Source organism: Hemiscyllium ocellatum, chromosome 18, assembly GCF_020745735.1.
Source record: "Hemiscyllium ocellatum isolate sHemOce1 chromosome 18, sHemOce1.pat.X.cur, whole genome shotgun sequence".
NCBI lineage: Eukaryota > Metazoa > Chordata > Chondrichthyes > Orectolobiformes > Hemiscylliidae > Hemiscyllium > Hemiscyllium ocellatum.
The window spans coordinates 55,461,093-55,480,463 of NC_083418.1; the positions used below are offsets into that span (position 1 = coordinate 55,461,093).

A 19,371-nucleotide genomic window follows, 5' to 3' on the forward strand; every position below is an offset into this window, starting at 1 on the left:
AAGGGTCTCCATTTAAGATGGAGATGAGGAAAAGTTTGTTTGATCAGAGAATCAGCAATCTTTAGAATTCCCACCAACCCAATGAACAGTGGAGGTTGGGTTATTAAATATATTGAAGGCTGAGCCAAACTGATTTTTTTTCAGACAATGAAACAGAGTTCTGGGGACAGGCAGGAAAGTGGAGTTGTGGCCAAAATCAACTATAATTTTATTAAAGAGCAGAGTAGGGTAGAGATGTTGACTGGTCACTTCCTTAGTCAGAATCACAGAATTATAGGAAGCTACACCACGGAAAAAGGCTCATCAGCCCATTCATGACTATCTGCAAATACAACCATCTAACTACTCCAACCCCATTTTCCACCTTGTATGCCTTGACATTGTAAGTGCACATCTAAATGCTTCTTAAATATAATGAAGGTTTCTGCCCTTAATGGTACAGAGTTCCAGTTTCCCATGACTGTGTGGTTGAAGAATAAAATTTCCTTACATCCCCTCTAAACCTCCTGTCCCTTACCTTAAATCGATGTCACCTGATCAATGATCCCACCATTGAGAGGAAATGTTTCCTCCTGTCTATTTACGCTTCTTTTACTTTTGTACATCTCAATCACGTCCCTTTGTCATCACCTCTGCTCTAAGCGTAACATCCCCATTTGTCCAATCACTCTAACCAAAACTCTCCAGCCTGGGCAACATCCTGGTAAATCTCCTCTGCACCTCTGCAGTGCAATCACATCCCTCCTATAATATGGATTTCAGACTGCTCATAGAGCTGTGCCTTAATCAACAATTTATATAATTTCAGCATAACCTCCCTGCTCCTAAGCTCTATGCCTTAACTAAAAGATACAAGAATTCCATATGCTTTCTTAATCAGTTTATCCACCTGTACTGGTACCTCAAGTGACATTGGACATGCACTCTAAGGTCCCTCTGATCGTTGGTGCTTTCCAGGTTTCTACCATTCATCGTATACTGCCATGCCATGTTGCCCTGCATCATTATATTTAAGTGCACCTCCAATGCCAAGGCATACAAGCTTATGGGCCTGTGCTAGAAAATAGGGTTGGAGTAGGTAGGTGGTTATATTTGACGCACATGATCACAATTGGGCAGAGGATTTATATGGATTGAATTCTAATTGACACTGATCAGCCCATCTGACCTGCCCATCTATATCCTCTTATGGTCTAAGGGTACCATCCTCACTGCTTACCACTCCACCAATTTTTGCATCATGCGCAAACTTACTGACCAACCCAAGAGTTTGGTGCTGGAAAAACACTGCAGGTCAGGCAGCATCTGAAGAGCAAGAGAATCGACGCTTAGGGCATAAACCCTTCGTCAGGAGAATCTCCTGTTCCTCGGATGCTGCTCGACCTGCTGTGCTTTTCCAGCACCACGCTCTCAACTCTGATCTTCAGCATCTGCAGTCCTTACTTTCCTCTTACTGACCAACCCTCCGAAATCATTTACCTAAACCACAAACAGCAAGATTGCCAACACTGACCCCTGTGGGACTCCACTGGACATAGACTTCCAGTTGGAAAAACACCCCTCAACCATTACACTCTGCTTCATGCCACTCAGTTGGTTGTGAATCCAATTTGCCAAGTTTCAAATTTCCTCCTTTTCCTTATGTTTTGCACTATTAGCAAAGTTGATCAAATATGCATCCAGAGAAAATACAATAGCTTTATGCTCACACTTTTCAATATCACCTTTCTGATTCATGAATGTTTTAAATATATATATTTATCAATTAAACTGCATTCAAATGGAATACAATAGAATTTGAACTTTATTTATTCTGGATTTTTAGTTCAGAAATCTGGGCTTTGAGAATAGATTAAATTAAGGGGTGCTAGGAATGCTTATCATGTGTGTCAGTGTTTCAAGGTTAAAGAGGAGAGTTCTGATACAGGGTCCTATTTTGAATTATTGCGCAGATTATGCTGATGTTGTAGGTTTAAAGAATTTTCAGCTATTTTTAAGCTGTGATCTTGCATATTTGTTTTCTGTTTTTCTAGCAATAATTAGTTAAACTGTTAATTAGAGTGTGCGTAGAAAAAGCAATTAACTCAAATAGCCTGGGAGTCATTCCTAATTAATGTAGGCAGGCAGCTGATCACTATCAGGGAAACATAGAATGATAAGTTAACATATTAACTGTGTCATTCTCAAATGACAACAACCACATAGGCCATTTCATGAAGTCCTGGCTGACATTCTTAGTGTAGTTCAGAAAGAATACTATATCATCTTTACCTATACAAAAGGTAAAATCAAAATATTTGGCAAATACTAATTTTGGGTTTTCCAGTCTGAAATAATGCACAGAGGCTGATACTCTGTCACCAAATCATCCTTCATTTACATGTGCACAGTACATGACTCTGACCAGCCAGCTCAAAGCTAGTCCTGAGGGTTGAGGAGATTCTCTGAATCTCCCATTTATATTGGTGAGCCAGGGCTCCCTGACTGGCACAGGTTAACAGCCCCAACCAAAAATCTCATACTCAATGAGATCCACCTCACCCTCATTCCAATCACTATACAGTTCAATAATACTCACTCTGGATACAACAGTTATTAGATCAGCATTAATCTAAAGATATCATAAGAACTTTGGCTTCCCTGATGGACTTTGACAGTGTGGTATTATGTATTTTCTCAGTTTGACAATTAGAACCAGAAGGCCATAAGACATAGGAGTGGAAGTAAGGCCATTCGGCCCATCGAGTCCACTCCGCCATTCAATCATGGCTGATGGGCATTTCAACTCCACTTACCCGCATTTTCCCCCCCTTAATTCCTTGTGACATCAAGAATTTATCAATCTCTGCCTTGGAAGACATTTAGCATCCCGGCCTCCACTGCACTCTGCGGCAATGAATTCCACAGGCTCACCACTCTCTGGCTGAAGAAATGTTTCAGCATTTCTGTTCTGAATTTACCCCCACTAATTCTAAGGCTGTGTCCACGGGTCCTCGTCTCCTCACCTAACGGAAACAATTTCCTAGCGTCCACCCTTTCCAAGCCATGTAATATCTTGTAAGTTTCTATTAGATGCCCCCTTAATCTTCTAAGACACTAATTTTCGCACTGAGATGGGATATTTCCGAGCTCCCCAAATCTATTCTGAGACAAATTAGCCAGCAAGTCAGAGTTCCATTCCAGGGTGTTGGGTTTTGTAGTTGGTGGGCCAAATGAATTCTGAGTGAGATTAGAGGCTGACGATTGCAGATGAGGGCAGGGCATAAAGCTGAGCTCAGTGCACTGCACTATATCACCATTTAAATTTTTAAAAATGAATTCAAAAACATCATTCCAATCATCATCCCTCACATCCGTTTGCATTCACAAATTCCCCATGCCACATCTATTCAAATCTCATGACTCCCTATGCCATCCTATGCCTCTCTATCCACCCCATGGCTCCTCGTAATTCTTACGTCCCTCTAACCACCACTCAGGAATCCTCATATCATGCTATGATCCTGAACACGTCACCCTGGCTCCTTGTGGCCCCAATCCCAACTTAACAAATAATCATGGCAACCTGCTTCCCCAACCTGGGACACCAATTCTTCTTCTCGAAGCAACACAACCAGTATCCATAGTGGGTGTCATAGTCATACAGGACGGAAACATAACCCCCCGTCCAACTCATTCATGGTGACAAGGTCTCCCAAACCAAATTAGTCCCATTTACCTGCATTTGCAGCTAATGAACTTAAAAGACCCTATAAGACAACAAGAAAAACTCATGTCATTTACAAAATACCATGCAAGAACTGTAATAAACACTACATTGGACAAACAGGCAGAAAACTAGCCACCAGGATACATGAACATCAACTAGCCACAAAACGACATGACCCTCTCTCACTAATATCCTTACAAACAGGGAAGGAAGGACATCACTTCGACTGGGACAATACATCCATCCTAGGACAAGCCAGAGACATGCACGACAATTCTTGGAAGCATGGCATTCCAACTGGAACTCTATCAACAAACACAACAAGTTAGACCCCATCTACCATCCCCTGAGAAAAAGAACAAGAAATGACATCACCACAGGAAATGGCATCACCAACCCAAAGAAACTCAAACATATAAATAGACAGCAGGAAACATCAGCAGTGCTTCGCCTGGAGGCCCACTGAAGATGTTACCTAGTATGGTGATGAAATGTCTGGAAATGAACCTTCCAGCTCAGCGAGCAAACCTACATCCATTTGCTCTATATCCCTCTAAACCTTTCCACTTCAAGTACCTGTCCAAATGTCTTTTCCACATTGTAACTGCACTTGCATTTACCACTTCCTCTGGAAGTTCATTCCAAATATGAACCACCATCTGTGTGAAAAGCTTTCTCCTGAAGCTTAGCAGCCATGGTGATATAAAATGATGCATCTATTGATGATGCCATTATTTAAAAACACACTCACCAATAAGAAGAAAAAAAACATACTGAAATTCTTACGAAAACAAAAATTTGTTGTTCTAGGTTCTTCGACAGTTGTGATAGATCCAATGGGTTTATGCATTTTCTTGGCACATTCTTACTGAATTTGACAGAGGTTACCCAGCAAAATCCCCTAAGGGCACCTGGCCCCTAAATCCCCATCAAAGGGCACTGGAACCCGGCCTAAGCTGCTTGGGGACAATGGTCATGGATCATCTTGCCAAAAGGGATATCTTGGCTCACTAAAAATAAATTCCCAATTCTCCAATCTTGTCTGCTGTGCACAATCCAGTTTCCAGACCACACAGGCATGTTTTAAATGGGGACAAGACAGACTTATCCCTGCATAAATCAGAAACGATGCAGGTAGGGCTAAGTCTTCTGATTCTCAGGGGTTTTGGCTACAACAGAGAGATTACCCATTTTGGGGAAACTCAGGCTTAAGTTTTAACATGAAGCCCCAATAAGCTTTGCAAGGGAAACTTAATGCAGAAAAATCAAAATTGATATATTTTGACTGGAATATCAATATAAAATACAGGATGTAATTCTAAAAAGATGCAGAAAGAGAATGACCTGGGAATATATGAATCCAAATCATTGCAGATCACAGGGTAGATTGAAAAGGTAGTTAAAAAGGCATGATGAATTCAGGACTTTGTAAATAGAGACAAAAGCAAGAAAGTTATAACTAGGCTTTATAAAACACTGCTTCACATTCAACATGACCAGTTCTTGTCACTACTCTACAGAAAGGATATGACAGCTTTGGAGTTGGTGCATCAAGGTTTTTACAAAAACAGCTATAGGGATGGCAGTCTTCACTTACCAGGATAGAGAGGTTAGCACTGCTCTTCTTAGGGAAGAAAATATTGAGAGGTATCTTGATAAAAGTGGTCAAAATCGTGAAGTGCTGGACAGAGTAGGTAGGAAGAAATTGTCCCCATTGATGGAAATGTCAAGAACCAGAGGACAGTGAATTAAATTGATTGGCAAAAGAACTCATTACAATGAGAAAACGTTTTTTTAAATGCCACAAGTGGTTTTGATCAGAATGCACTAACTGAGTGTATGGGTGAATTAGTTAGCAACTCCCAAAATGGAATTTGATAAGGTCCTGAAGATAAAACAAATTGCAGAGTTAGGGAGAAATGGCAAGGGGGATGGAGCTAGTGGAATTGTTATTGTAAGAGATGATGCAGTCTTCAGGGACAAAAATGAACTTTTGCACTGTAATACCCCACTATAAAATAAACCCACAGTTACAAGAAAACGTATACTGGCATTTAAATTATCAAACCGGTAATCCAATTGCCAATCACGTGGCAATTTGAATTCAGTCAGACCAAACATGTGAAAATAAGCTGGGATCAGTAAGAAGATGTCAGATTACCATGAAAACCTAAAATGGTTCAATAATTTATTTTTGGGAAAGAAATCTCTTGTCTTTACATGGGCTCACTCTATATGTGACTCCAGTTCCACTTCAACACGGCTAATTCTGTGCTACCTCTGAAATGGCAGAGGATCCACTCAGTTGTCTCAAACTAGTATCATTAGTTAAAGAAGCGATACTATTTCCTTCTCACGGCAACTAAGAACAGGCAATGATACTTTGCTAACAAAGCTCATAATAAAATAAATTAAGGTCTTCAAATAGCCTAGTGAATTGTATTCATTCTGAGGCTTTTGAGGGTGAATCCCATTGCAATGAACATTGCTGCCAAGGTTGGGATTTATTGAGTCTTAACTTGCTGGAGGAGCCACTCCTGGGACAATGTGTGCGTGCACGTGCATGTAAACAAGTCCAATAAAGTAGAGCATAAGACAGTGGTAGTGTACAGAACTCCCAGGAATCAGGATGTCAGACACCAACAGCAAGTAAAGCGCCGTTGGAACTTGAAGAAAGAATTATATGGGAAGGACTGAGGTGGAATGGTCTTTTGGGGCATTGGCTGTAGTTAGGCAATTCTAGTAGGAGATCAGTGCCTGGTCAGATTAACAAGCCACATTACAACAAGTCAACCCCATTCACACAGCACCTTTCTTTGTTGTGTGGACTGAACCCAGACCAATCACAGTAGGACTGGGAAAGCAAACTGGATGCAGAGTCAAGCCTCAAGCCTTCACCTGCAAAGGGATTTCTAGGCTCCAACCCCAGAATCTCCCCAGTAAAAGCACAAGACAAATAAAAGTATATTTTTTCCAAATTTTCTTTGAAGAAATTTGTTTATTGTGTTTTAGTTTAGTGGGAGTGAGGGAAGATTTTGAATGACAATCAATCAACAGGCATCCAATCAGGCAATGCAGGGTATTAACCTTCCTAATGGTAAAGAGCTGGACAAACCATTTGAAAGAATTGGAATTGGAAGTTGGAAATTGAGGCAATGACACTCTCAGAACACATCTTGCTGGAGTTATCAACACCTAACCTCCAGTGATTTGGGGAGCCAATGAGCTAAATCCTTTTGATGCATTTCAACCAAAGTATCAGAGAGTCAATCACTTCTGGGCATTTGTACAGGAACTGGACAAAAAGAAACAAAGAGAATCAAAGAGAAGTACAATCTCAACAGTGAGAAATCATTTTCTTAGCAGTAGTTGGTTTGGTTTCTGTCATTTGCAAGACAAATAGTCACCGCTTGCCAGTCTGCTTTAGGGCAATGGACACAAAACATCATAATTTATATTTTATGAAAATAATGGAATGTAAATATTCAAACTTGGATGGTAATCCATTTTATAAAAAGCTAATAGGTTAAGCAACATACAGACAGAAACTAATTACTCTTGGGTTTTTGCTTTGTATATAGATCAAATTTGTGCAGTTCATTTAATTTCCTTTCACATTTGCTTCCTGGCTTCCGATATATTTCTGGCACTTACTGCATGTTGTAACCAATGTGTTGCATGCATTCTCAGTGTATACGCTGTACAATACATGGTCAAACAAACCTCCAGATCTTTATAGGAATCATCTCACATCAGGGATTCACGCACCTCTCAGGCATCCATTATCTATTGACCCTCAAGTGATTCAGCATGCTATTCATACTATATGAGTATCTTCCTTCGAAGAAAGTTCATCTTCAATGACTCCATGCATATGGAGCATGTATATAATGCTGCAACACTGGTCAGTAGTTAATCTGCTGTGGGTCTACAAACCACACAGACAGAAATTAGTTGGTTGCTGTTATGTAACTTATAATGTGTTTTACTGTTTTAATAAAACAACTCAGAGTGAATTAATCCCTGATGAGCAGTTGATGGTTAGATCATTGCAACTAACATGATGGTGAGGCTTATTACAATTTATGATATATTTCCTAATATATCTTTTCAGACACCTCAGGAACAGGCGGGAGTTGAACGCATATCTCTTGGTTCAGAGGTAGGTACTCTACCACTCTGCCACATAAGCCATCCTTATTACACTTGAACAGTCAATAAGCAAGTTAAAATATATGGTCAACAGTTTTAAATCATGGTGTAATATATGTGAGAACACCGAATGTCTTCGTTTTTGACTACTTTGGAGAGTAGTTAAAAGACAGCTCCTGGTAAGGTGACAAATCCCTGTCAAGAAGCCAATTTAACTCATTTGAGAAAAAGCAAGTCATCAGGGTAAACACTTGGCAAAAGTGGGTACTGCAGATACTGGAGATTAGAGTCAAGATTGGAGTGGTACTGGAAAAGCACAGCAGGTCAGGCAACATCCAAGAAGCAGGAAAAATCGATGTTTCAGGCAAAAGCCCTTTAGCAAACAAAGAAAAGTGAAGTGGCATCGTGTCAGAATGTCCACAAAATTCTCTACTTTTATCCTCATGGAATTTAAAACTTTTCAAACATATTCTGAGCTCTGATTTCTAGACTTAGGTGGAATTATTTGATTTTGAAAAACAACCTAAGATTTGCTGAGGAGTTGGGAACAGACTTAAAGATTAACAGCTGAAGAACTAAAAGTCCCCAAAATGATATGGGCCAGATTAGAAGAGCGATTCAAACTAAAGTTCTGAATTCATCATACTCATGTATTCATACAATTTATGATCATTTACGCAGAAGCCAACATAATCCAGAAGTCAATTTGTTCGTCGATATAAAGACAAAGGCTCATTGAGATTTTCAAACATGGAATCAACAAACACTATTGCTGAGTTGGTAAATGAGTTATGAGTTGGCCCATAAAGTTGGTGGGCAGCACGGTGGCACAGTGGTTAGCACTGCTGTCTCACAGCGCCTGAGACCCGGGTTCAATTCCCGACTCAGGCGATTGACTGTGTGGAGTTTGCACGTTCTCCCCGTGTCTGCGTGGGTTTCCTCCGGGTGCTCCGGTTTCCTCCCACAGTCCAAAGATGTGTGGGTCAGGTGAATTGGCCATGCTAAATTGCCCGTAGTGTTAGGTAAGGGGTAAATGTAGGGGTATGGGTGGGTTGCGCTTTGGCGGGTCGGTGTGGACTTGTTGGGCCGAAGGGCCTGTTTCCACACTGTAAGTAATCTAATCCTTTCCTGTGGATGCATTCCAAAAAGATTTGCTACACAGACCAAAAACTTATAGCGTTGAAGAACTACTGGAGCATGGACATAGCATAAAGCAATCCTTGCAGATTATTGGTTGGCATGATCACTAAAATGCTCAACAATAATAAGACACATGGAAGACATGGCCTTCTGCATGAAGCAAAGAAATGTCCCCCTTCAAGCAATTTTGAAAGGTATGTGACAGAGGCAGTGCATTGGAAAAAGGTCTGATGTAGCTCCAAAGAGCTGATATAAATAAACCACGCATAAGGAGTATCTTAATAAAGACCATCTGGTATCCTGCCAGAGGCATATGCATGAAATGATTGACAAAACCAGAATCAGGTTATGTACACGATGAGACAACGAGTGATGTACGAATTTTCACACTGTCAATCTTATGAAGAACATCAATGTCATCACACCATCTGAGGCATCTGTAAGATTGCAAAATCTGTTCTCAGAAAACTTTTTTCTTGGCTCATATTGGGACAGAGGCAAGTGCTACCCTTCCAAATTCTAAAAATTACAAAATAGTGGGAAGCCATGACAAACCCAACGAAGGAAAACTATCAGCGTATAACAGTCCACCAGTACCACATGCAATGTCAACAGTGCTGCAATGCCAGTCCAATCAATCAATCCACCTGGACATTGCAAAAGTTCGATATTGTAGATATTTCTAAATCAGCAATTACAGATATATGAGAATGTCATGGTGTTGCATCAGTCACAATTCATCAGTCAGACAAACATAAATGACACAACAAAAGCTACAGCAGACTTGAAAAAAAGCTTACAGAATTAAGTATGGAAAAAAGATGGAATATTTCACAGAGATGGATTGATTCAATAGGGATTCAAGGGTTATGGAGCTAAGGAAGAAAGCGGAGTTAAGAATTTTAAGATTAGCCATGATGTCACAGATTTGCAGAACAGACTCAATGAGGTGAGCAGCCTACTTTGCTCCTATGTCCAAAAGTTTTTATTCTGAATTGGTAGATCTAAAATTTCATTTCTTCATTGTGGAGATAAAGATGAAAGTTCAAGAGTAAAAGTCGCAACAACTATCTCAGAATAAATCCAAACTGGAGATTACTATCTTTGAGATGAAGACATTTTTAGGGAGCAGTTCTGGTCAGTTCACAAAGATGAATAAGAATGAAAGAGAAAGAAATGAAGCAGGAAGAACAAAACTCTCCGCATCACCAATCTAATGAAAGTTTGCTGTTTCACAGGAAAATCTGAAAAAATTTCTGCATAAAACAGATCAGGCTCAGCAGAAGCACATATAGAAACATCGCCTTGACCTGGAAACAACATTGGCGTTCAAGAACCAGCCCTTTCAGAAGTACATGTCAGTAATAATGCTCGAGTGAAAGACCTCAAGCTGGACATACAGAAAACAAAGCAACTATTGAAGGAAAATGAGGGCGAGGCCCTGGGTTTAAAGAAACTAAAATGGAAAGGAAACAAAAAGACTATATAGATAGAAGATCTTTTTATAAAGAAGAAAATATACTGGACCAGTAGAAGGTTAACATTTTAATAGTTAGAAGATTCCGGTGAATAAAAGTAGAAGCTTCAAAATAAGTTGAAACATAATGGTGTATGCAAAGAAAATTTGAATTACTTGAAACAACTTGGGTATCAATAAGTAATTAGCCTGGAACAAATCTGGCTATTGTGTATCAGAGTAAGTAAATTCTGGAATAGCATCTGCATTCTATAAAAGAAGCAAAATCTGATAGCATAAACAAGAACAATAATAAAAATGACTGTGGGCAATAATAGCATCTCAAGACAATGTTACCTCCATTGCAAGATCTGAATATATCAGTAAATGACCTACATGTTACAAAAACTCATTGGCTCACTTGTTATTGTAACTAGTTAAACTTTCTTTTAGAAAGGAAAAGGATGTTGTATATGTACCTCATCTGTAAGAGTTAGATGGACCCCATGTGCCACATGAATATAATGTTGAAAATATGGCTGGCAATTAGTTTATTGTGGGTTTGCAATAAACAAATAGAAATAAGTATCCCTCTTTTCCAGTAGACAAACAGACAGTTGTACTAGAGGTGCCAGCAGCTGTGGTACCTTGTGCATCTGTGAAAATTACAATCATTTTATCTCCTACACCCCCTCAAGATCGACAAGTAGCAGCTACACACCTTTCTTTACCCAGAGGGTTGATGTGAATGTGGAGCTTGTCACCTCATGGAATAGTTGAGGCAAATTGTCATAAATGTATTAAAATTGAAGCTTGGCACTTTCATGAGGGAAAGAATGAATGGAAGGGTATGCTGATAGGATGAAATAAAGCAGACGATGCTCAAGTTGCAGAAATAAACGTCAGTTTCAAAACTTAGAATATGATTAACTGTTTTAGACAAACTAACCAGTAGAGTTAATCAGCTCCTGATGAGGGATGATTTTTAAACCACTGTCATTAACAGTCTGGGTCTATATGGTACTAAAATGAGACAGTATTGCATTCCCCATATGAAGACGCAACATATCCTCAATCTGCCAGTTCTTTTCTTGGCAGTGACAGGTTGTGCAGCGACCATCAAATGGCAACAAAGAGCTTTCAATCTAGCACTTACAAACAGGACACCAGCAGATCTGTCCAGGCATCAGAAACTTGTTTCAGAAGACCAATTATACTCTCAATAGTACTCCTGGCGAAAGCATGGTTCCCAATATAGTATCCCACAATCTTTGAATGCGGATGCTTGATCATTACAATGAGCTACCTCTTTAACAATTAGCCCTCTTCACCAATAGGCAACCAGACAGTTGTGCTAAAGGTGCTAGCAGCTGTAGTAACTGGGCGTACGTATGAACATCACTGTTATGGCTTTTCCCAGGGTATCACTTACATCTACAAGCAATGGTTGCACATTGTTTGTTTATCCAGAGAGTGATGAGAACATGGAATTTGTCACCTCATGGAGTAGTTAAGACAGATGTTCATAATTGTATTACAATAGAAACTTGGCACCTACATGAGGGAAGGAGGAGTGGAGGATGATCACATTGAGGGTAGGCACCAACACAAACCAGCTGGACTGACTAACCTTTGTCTGTGCTATACATCCTGTGTATTACATTGCTTGAAAAATCAGCTTTTAGTTCTTTGCATCTTATTTCTTTCTAACACAGTTACAAGAGCTGACGAAAGCATTTATTCAAAAATGGCATTTTCTCTCGGGTTTCATTTTAATTCTTCCTATGCTAGCTTCCTGTAATATCACAATAAAAGTTTTAAATATATGAGGGTTATTTGAATATGGATGGACTCTTCTTAAATTGATTAAAGTGTAATCCTTAAGACAAGTTCACAGTCTATTAAAGCTGTGATTTAGATGATATTCAATATAAGAAAGAAAGCTTACTGAAAGAAAGACGCAAGCCTTACTTGGATAGTCTTTTGGATGGGTCTTCTCTGACCAATTTCCATAGAATGTTAACCTATATTTTGCTGTTCCACAAGCACAACAGTCTTGAATAGGTTTTTCTGTCGCGTATTCTTCACCCAGTTCTGAAAAGGAAAGGAAAAATGTTTACTTATGCAGAGCTAACTGGATCAGAAATAGAATATCACAATTTTTAAAAAATTGTTGGAATGTGCCATCAACAGTGTTATCAAGCAGCGCCCACTCAGCAATGATCTACCCAGTGACATCTAGTTTGGGTTCCACCAGGGTCACTCAGCTCCTGTTCTCATTTCAGTTTTGGCTCAAACATGTTTAAAGGAGCTGAATTCCAGAGGTGAGGTGAGAATGATAGTCCTTGACATCAAGGGCACATTCGACGGAGCGTGGAATCAAGCAGCCCAAGCCAAGCTGGAATTTAAAGAGAATCAAGAAAACAGTACATCGCCTTCTTCTCAAGAGGAGCTAGGGACAGGCAATAAAAGCGAGCCAGCCAGCAACACCCACATCCCACATGTCAATAAAAGAGAAGTCCCATCAGGTCAATGTTGAGTTGTTGACCTATATTCTTAACTTACAGCAGTAGGTGAAAAGAAGAACTGAAATGAACTTAATCAATGAACATTACAAGATTCCTAGAATTTCAGATGATAAAGAAAATCGCAGGTAAATTATTTGTTGTCAAGAAATTACAGGAGATGAATTATTCATTAGTTTAATGGTAATATTCAAGTTAATGCTTTTTGGATCACTGATGCTGCTTTTCACCTATATCCCTCAAGCCTTTTTCTCTTCCAGCACATTTGGTTTATAATTTTCTGAAGTGTGGGTATGGACACTGAGTTTCCTACCATACTGCATCACCTCGTTGAACTTTGTTTACTATTGAGTTACCCAGTCTGCGAGTTTTCTAATGCCTTCTTGTAACAGATTGCATTCTTCCTCTGTGCCAGCTAAAATACCCCTTTGAAGTTTAGAATCACCTGATTTATTTAATTCCACTGCTGGGAATCATGAATAATTGGTGTCAGCACTGATTCTGATTGAATACTACTTTTCATCTTTTTCCAATTTGAATAACTACCTCTGAGCTCCAATCTCTGTTATCCTGTTATTTGCTATCTGTTCAACTATTGGTTGCCCGAGTCCTCATATTCTAATCTCTGTCAAAGCCCTGCCAAAGGCCCTTTGATAATCCAGGCAACAATACCCCTGACTGTTCTTTTTGCTACTTCCTCAAAGAGTTCTATATGGATAGTTGAGTTAATTAGACATCTGTAACAGAGAATGAGGAAATTCACCTGAATATGTTAATGGTACATCCACAAATATCACGAATAGACATTTATACCTAACTTGTATTCAGCTAGTAGATTGACACTAAAATGTCTAACACTGTACAGCACAGAAGGAGACATTTTTGCTCATCGTGCCAATATTGGTTTTTTGCAAGAACTCTTACCCAATGCACTTATGTTCCTTGCTTATGAAGCATCAACTGAAAGCACCTTGCCCAAGTATTTCACCAAAGTTTGAAGTGGGCTACATTTAATGTTCTGTAAACAGAAAGCCAGATAACTGGAAAACATTTCATTCGATGCTCGGCTTTAATTAGAATGTTGTGGAATAGGGAGCTAGCAGGCATCCATTCACTAGATTGGTTCCTGAGGTGAGAGGTTTTTCTCTGATGAGACGCTAAATAAATAAGGTGTGTACTCTGTGGAGTTCAGAATAATGAGAGTTGGTCTCAATGAAACAAGTAAAATTCTAAATGAGCTTGACAGCAAAGATTTCGGATGTTGTTCCCTTGACTGTGGAATGCAGAACCTGGGAATAAAACCTCAGGGCCTATTATTTAGGAATCGGATGATGAGAAATATCATTGTGCAGGATATCGCAAATTTTTCAAATTCTCAACACTAGATGACGGTGCATGTTCTATTCTTGTAAATAATGAATGGATAGTTAATGGATAATAAATTTCATAGATAGATTTTTAATTTCTCAGTAAATCAAGTGGTATGGAAAGCAGGTATGAATGTCGAGGGGAGGCAGAAGATTAGCCCTGGTTGTGCTAAAATGGCAGAGCAGCCTGCAGAGGCAAAATGGTCTACTCCTGACTCTCTCTTTGGTTCTTACTCTGGTATCTCCATATTTGAATTAACCTTGCATTTACTTGAATCAAGTATTCATACGCACATGTTTTAGCTCATTCGTTCACTTCAGCTACTAAAAGTTACTGATGAAAGGAAGGCAGCAGCGATTTCAATACCTGAGGGCACAATTGGAACTGTGCAAAATGAATCTATTTGAATGGAGTTAAAACTTCAGCCCCCAGTGTCAGCATCAAGGTCAGCCAGTTAGCTTTAACAGTACTGATACAAAAGTCCAGGCATTCCAATCTCCAGATAGCCATTTCTGCAACAGAGCCTGGAGTTCCACATTGAAACTGTATGAAAATCCCAAAGCTGCTGACTCCAAATGAACAAAGAAAATTTACAGCTCAGGAACAGGCCCTTCGGCCCTCCAAGCAAAGAATTGCCTAAAATTAAAAATTCTGATAGGCACTTGTGTCTGGAACCTTGTGAGAAAGCCCCTTAAAGTCAGAGATTTTAGACAGTTTTGATCCACTTAAGCTTAATTATCCAGGAAAAGTTAAAGGGTTAAACATTCACTCTAACTTCTGGGCAACAATTAAATGGAAAACTTGATATCCCCACAACAACACCATTGCCACCACTGATACCCTTTAAAACAGACCCACAGAATCAACACCACCTCTCGCTGACGTGACACTTTGCTGGCACACCCTCAACCACCCAAACTTACACCCCCTCTCTGCCAGTCTCAAAAGCTCCCTGAACCAACTCAACCCCAACCCAAAAAAAAACTACGAATGAGTAATTATCCAAGTGTCTTTACTTGGCAAGATTCTCCCATCACCCACCAAACCCCTATAGCATCTTGTATACTAGCCCTTCACCCATTTGGCACCCTGCCCACTTGCACCCTACGCTCCACCTAACTGGCATTGTAACTTCCTACTATGTACTACATTATCCCCTTACTGACCTTACAAATTTTTGTCACTCTCAAGGTGGGTTTGGGATCTCGAAAACAATTTACCTTCTGAGTAATGTCAGCAATTTTCATTTTAAAAAGTACCTCAACTAGCAACATGCTCCTGCACATGAAATCAATTTCTCCATGGTTTCCTCCGAAGGACACAGTCAGTCTGGACCAGAATTCTGACCAAAATAACCGCCAACAGGTCGAATCAGTTCTGACAGTATTCAGAAAATCTGAGCCAAAGAGTATAGCTCTGACCATTACTCCCAATGATGCACATTGAGCCAGCTTTCGATAAGAACCACCTGATGCACTATTGTTATTGTCATAACAGCCATGTTTGAGATTTCTCATTATAATACTGTGGCAAATATTGTCAAATAAATGAGATGTTGATCATTGTGGAGTTGTAACTAGAACAATTGGGTTAGGATGTCCCAAATTCTTACCAATTTAGAACACTTAAACCTGGATTTTTTTAATCGAACTGGACATGGTTGTACCTCAGATCTTGGAGATGAAAGAAGATCATATACAGAATCTTGGTTGAAAGATCTATTAAACTAATGTTCTGATAAATTACTTTGACACACAAGTAAGAGATTCAGCTACAGCTTTGGCCCCAAGTTATAAATGAATGCTGTGGCAGTCCATAACTGCATGCAATAGCACAACACAAGGAATGGTAAGTTGACTATCTGCACACGTTACTCCCCGATGGCGAGTTTTCAACTCAATGTAAAATAAAAGTTGACAGAAGTGCAAAATGGGTTTTCAGCCTATTGTCACTTGTATTGCACTATTGTTCAAAGTTAAAATCACTTACATGGATTTAGAATTATAACATCTACTTAAAATAAACTGTTTCAACTAAAGAATGCCCAAATTAACTCAGACAACCATACCAACAGACAGTTACAAATCATTGTGAAAACGTCTTGTCAGGTTGTCAAATAACCATATGGGATATCGCATTTACCTTTCTCACATAGTCTCTTCGTAAGTGCTCCATCATTCTGGAACCAGATTATCCGTTTCTGCACAATGCTGGCTCTGTAAGGTGAAATAGCTGATGAATTTCAGTATTTTAGAAGCTTTAATGGTAGCAGTGGAATGTGAGAACAAGGAAAAGAGACACAGTAGTTTGAATCCATAATTAAAATCTATTGGCAAGAATAATATAGCATTAGATGTGCAACAGAAACTTTCAAATTAATGAAAGAATACACATGTATTTTATAGCAGCAATTCTGCTCGGAGTTGAACCAAAAGCAACTTACACACCTCAGGAATGCAGTTGCTGTTTGTGATGTAGCTAAATATGGATGAGAAAACATTGATGAGATAATTGATTACATATCACACAGAGATTAAGCCAGTCTGTCTGCAATCTTGGTGTCATATCTGATTATGAGTTGAGCTTCCAATCTCATGTCATCACTGAGACCGCATAGTTCCACCTCTGTATCATCACTTAACCTCATTCTTGTCTCACCTCATCTGCTCCAGAAACACTCAGTCACTCTTTGTTACCAATAAACTCATTGACTCCAATGCACTCCTAGCAGGTCTCCCACATTCATTCCTCCATAGAATTTTGGTCATTCAGATCTCTGCCATAAATGTGTTAACTTCCATTTCCCAATCATCCCTAGGGTCACTGGCTAATATGGGTTCCTGGTCAAGCAACACTTTGATCTTAAAATCTCATCCTTGCCTTCATAACCCTCCTTGACCTTGCCCCTTCTTATCTCTATAGACTGTAGGGCCGGAGAAGACTGTCAGGATATCTGCTCTCTTCTCATTCAGGTCTTTTGTTCACACCTAATTGTATTTGCTCCTGTGTTTAAAATCTGCCTTCAGTTGTCTAGGCTCAAACTTTGGAACTCCCTCCATGCATCTAATCACAACAATACTTGATGTCCTTAAAGCCTACAAGGCTTTTGAACATCTGACTTAATATTCCTGATATGGTTCAGTGTCATATTCTGTTTTCTAATGCTCTTGTAAAGCGCCTTGGGACACTTCATTACAGCAGAGACACTTAAAAAAAACACTCATTGTACTTGCATATAATCAATTTCAGTGGTGTTAATTGAGGGATAAATGTTGGCCAGCATTTCCTGCGATACTTGGATCTGGAATGCAGAGAAACAAAAGCAAAATTCATTTGAGATGTGCAGTAGAAGACAATGTTACATGTTAGTTAAAAGGAAGTGATTGCAATTTTCAAATGACAGGACATGGTAAAATTTCAACAAGGAAAACGCATGCACCTCACAGCAAGAAATCTGTGTCCAAGTCTAAAATGGAATGTGATTGACAACTAGCAGATAGCGAAAAAAAATTAGCAAATGGGGATACATGGTCACAGGACTGGGCAATGCATGCAGCCAATCTGGCAATGCACATAGTGATAAAACACAACTTAATGTAAGGTCATGCCACCAGCTACAACAATTACTTGCATCTAAGTGACACTGTAAAGTGTTGCAAGGTACTTCATGCTAGTGTTGCCACAAAATTATTTATGAACTTCATTTGTGTGGATTACATTGGAAGTGGAGGGGGTGGTCATTGTTAAGCAGCATCTCAAAGGACAGTGAAGTAGAAACATGAAGAGAGTTAGAGGGGGAGAACCAAACATTGGAGCTAGGCAATGTAGGAATTAAGCACTTTCTTGGTGCGCATTAATTTAGTCTGTAGGGTACAAATCAGGGGAGGTGACAGCCTTGGAACATTATTACTAGCCCTATTAATACAAAGATCCAGATTTTGCTCTGGGAATGCAGGTTCAAATCCTACTTAGACTGGGAATGGAATTTGAATTCAATAAATGTCTAATGATAACCATAAAACTATTGTTGATTGTTGGGAAATATCCATCTGGTTTACTGATGTTCTTTAGGGAAGTAAACGTCCATCTTTATGTCAGCAAAGTTCTGCATAAGCTGGAAGAACAGGACTTCATTTTCCACTTGAGAACTCTACTGTCTTCTGGACTCAATATCAAGTTGATCTTAGGGCTTGACCTTCTCCCATGTCCTTACCCCAATTCCCATACACTAGGCCTTGTTGTTATCGCCTAGTTTGTTATTACACACAACCTATTGTTAACCAGTAACAGTCCCATTAATAGCTGTTCACCCTACTAGCCTGATTGTTATCCACTTTTGTCTGTCCAACTGTTCTCTCTCTTTGTGCTCTATCTCCACCTACCGTTTACTCCTTATCCCCTATCTTCAGCAGAAAAACCAACATTTTCGTAGCTACCATCCGTTTTGAGGAAGGGTCACTGGACCCAAAACATTAACTCTGATTTCACCCCACAGATGCTGTCAAACTGGCTGAGCTTTTCCAGCAATTTGTTTTTGTTTCATATTTCCATCATTAACCTGGTCTAGCCTATATGTGACTCCAGACTCAACAATGTGATTGACTCTTAATTGCCCTCTGGACAATTAGGAACAGCCAACAAATACAAGCCCAGTCAGTGATGCTAACATCCCATGAATAAATTTTAAAAAAACATGTTTTGAAAGCAGCTTGAAAAGATAATGGAACTGCAGAAGCCACAAACATTTTTAACCTATCTGTTCAGACACACGCCTAGAGCGTGTGCAACTTGAACTCAAGCTTTCTGGTCAAGAAATAGTGGCCCTATCATAGCACCTCAGAAATCCCAACTGCAGAAGCGGTAGATGCACAAGAATGTGTAGGATACCATGTGCAAGTGGGTGATGCTTACATGAGCTCATCCGTAACTGTGTAGTAAAATGTACATAGACAGCTCCATTTGGTAGACTCAGTAGAACCAGTTGGGAGGTTGCCAGAATGAAACCAGTCCTCTCCATGACA

General features: G+C 39.6%; 1 protein-coding gene across 2 annotated transcripts in view; it reads right to left on the minus strand.

Moving 5' to 3' along the window:
• Positions 1 to 19,371, minus strand: part of spon1b (spondin 1b) — a 349,924-nt gene that overhangs the window by 310,577 nt on the left and 19,976 nt on the right. For both annotated transcript variants that reach the window (XM_060839037.1, XM_060839036.1), the window contains 2 exons: positions 16,493 to 16,566; positions 12,429 to 12,551 (listed from right to left, as the gene is read on the minus strand). In XM_060839037.1, the coding sequence (XP_060695020.1) occupies positions 12,429 to 12,551; positions 16,493 to 16,566 (197 nt within the window). The remainder of the gene's footprint in view (positions 1 to 12,428; positions 12,552 to 16,492; positions 16,567 to 19,371) is intronic.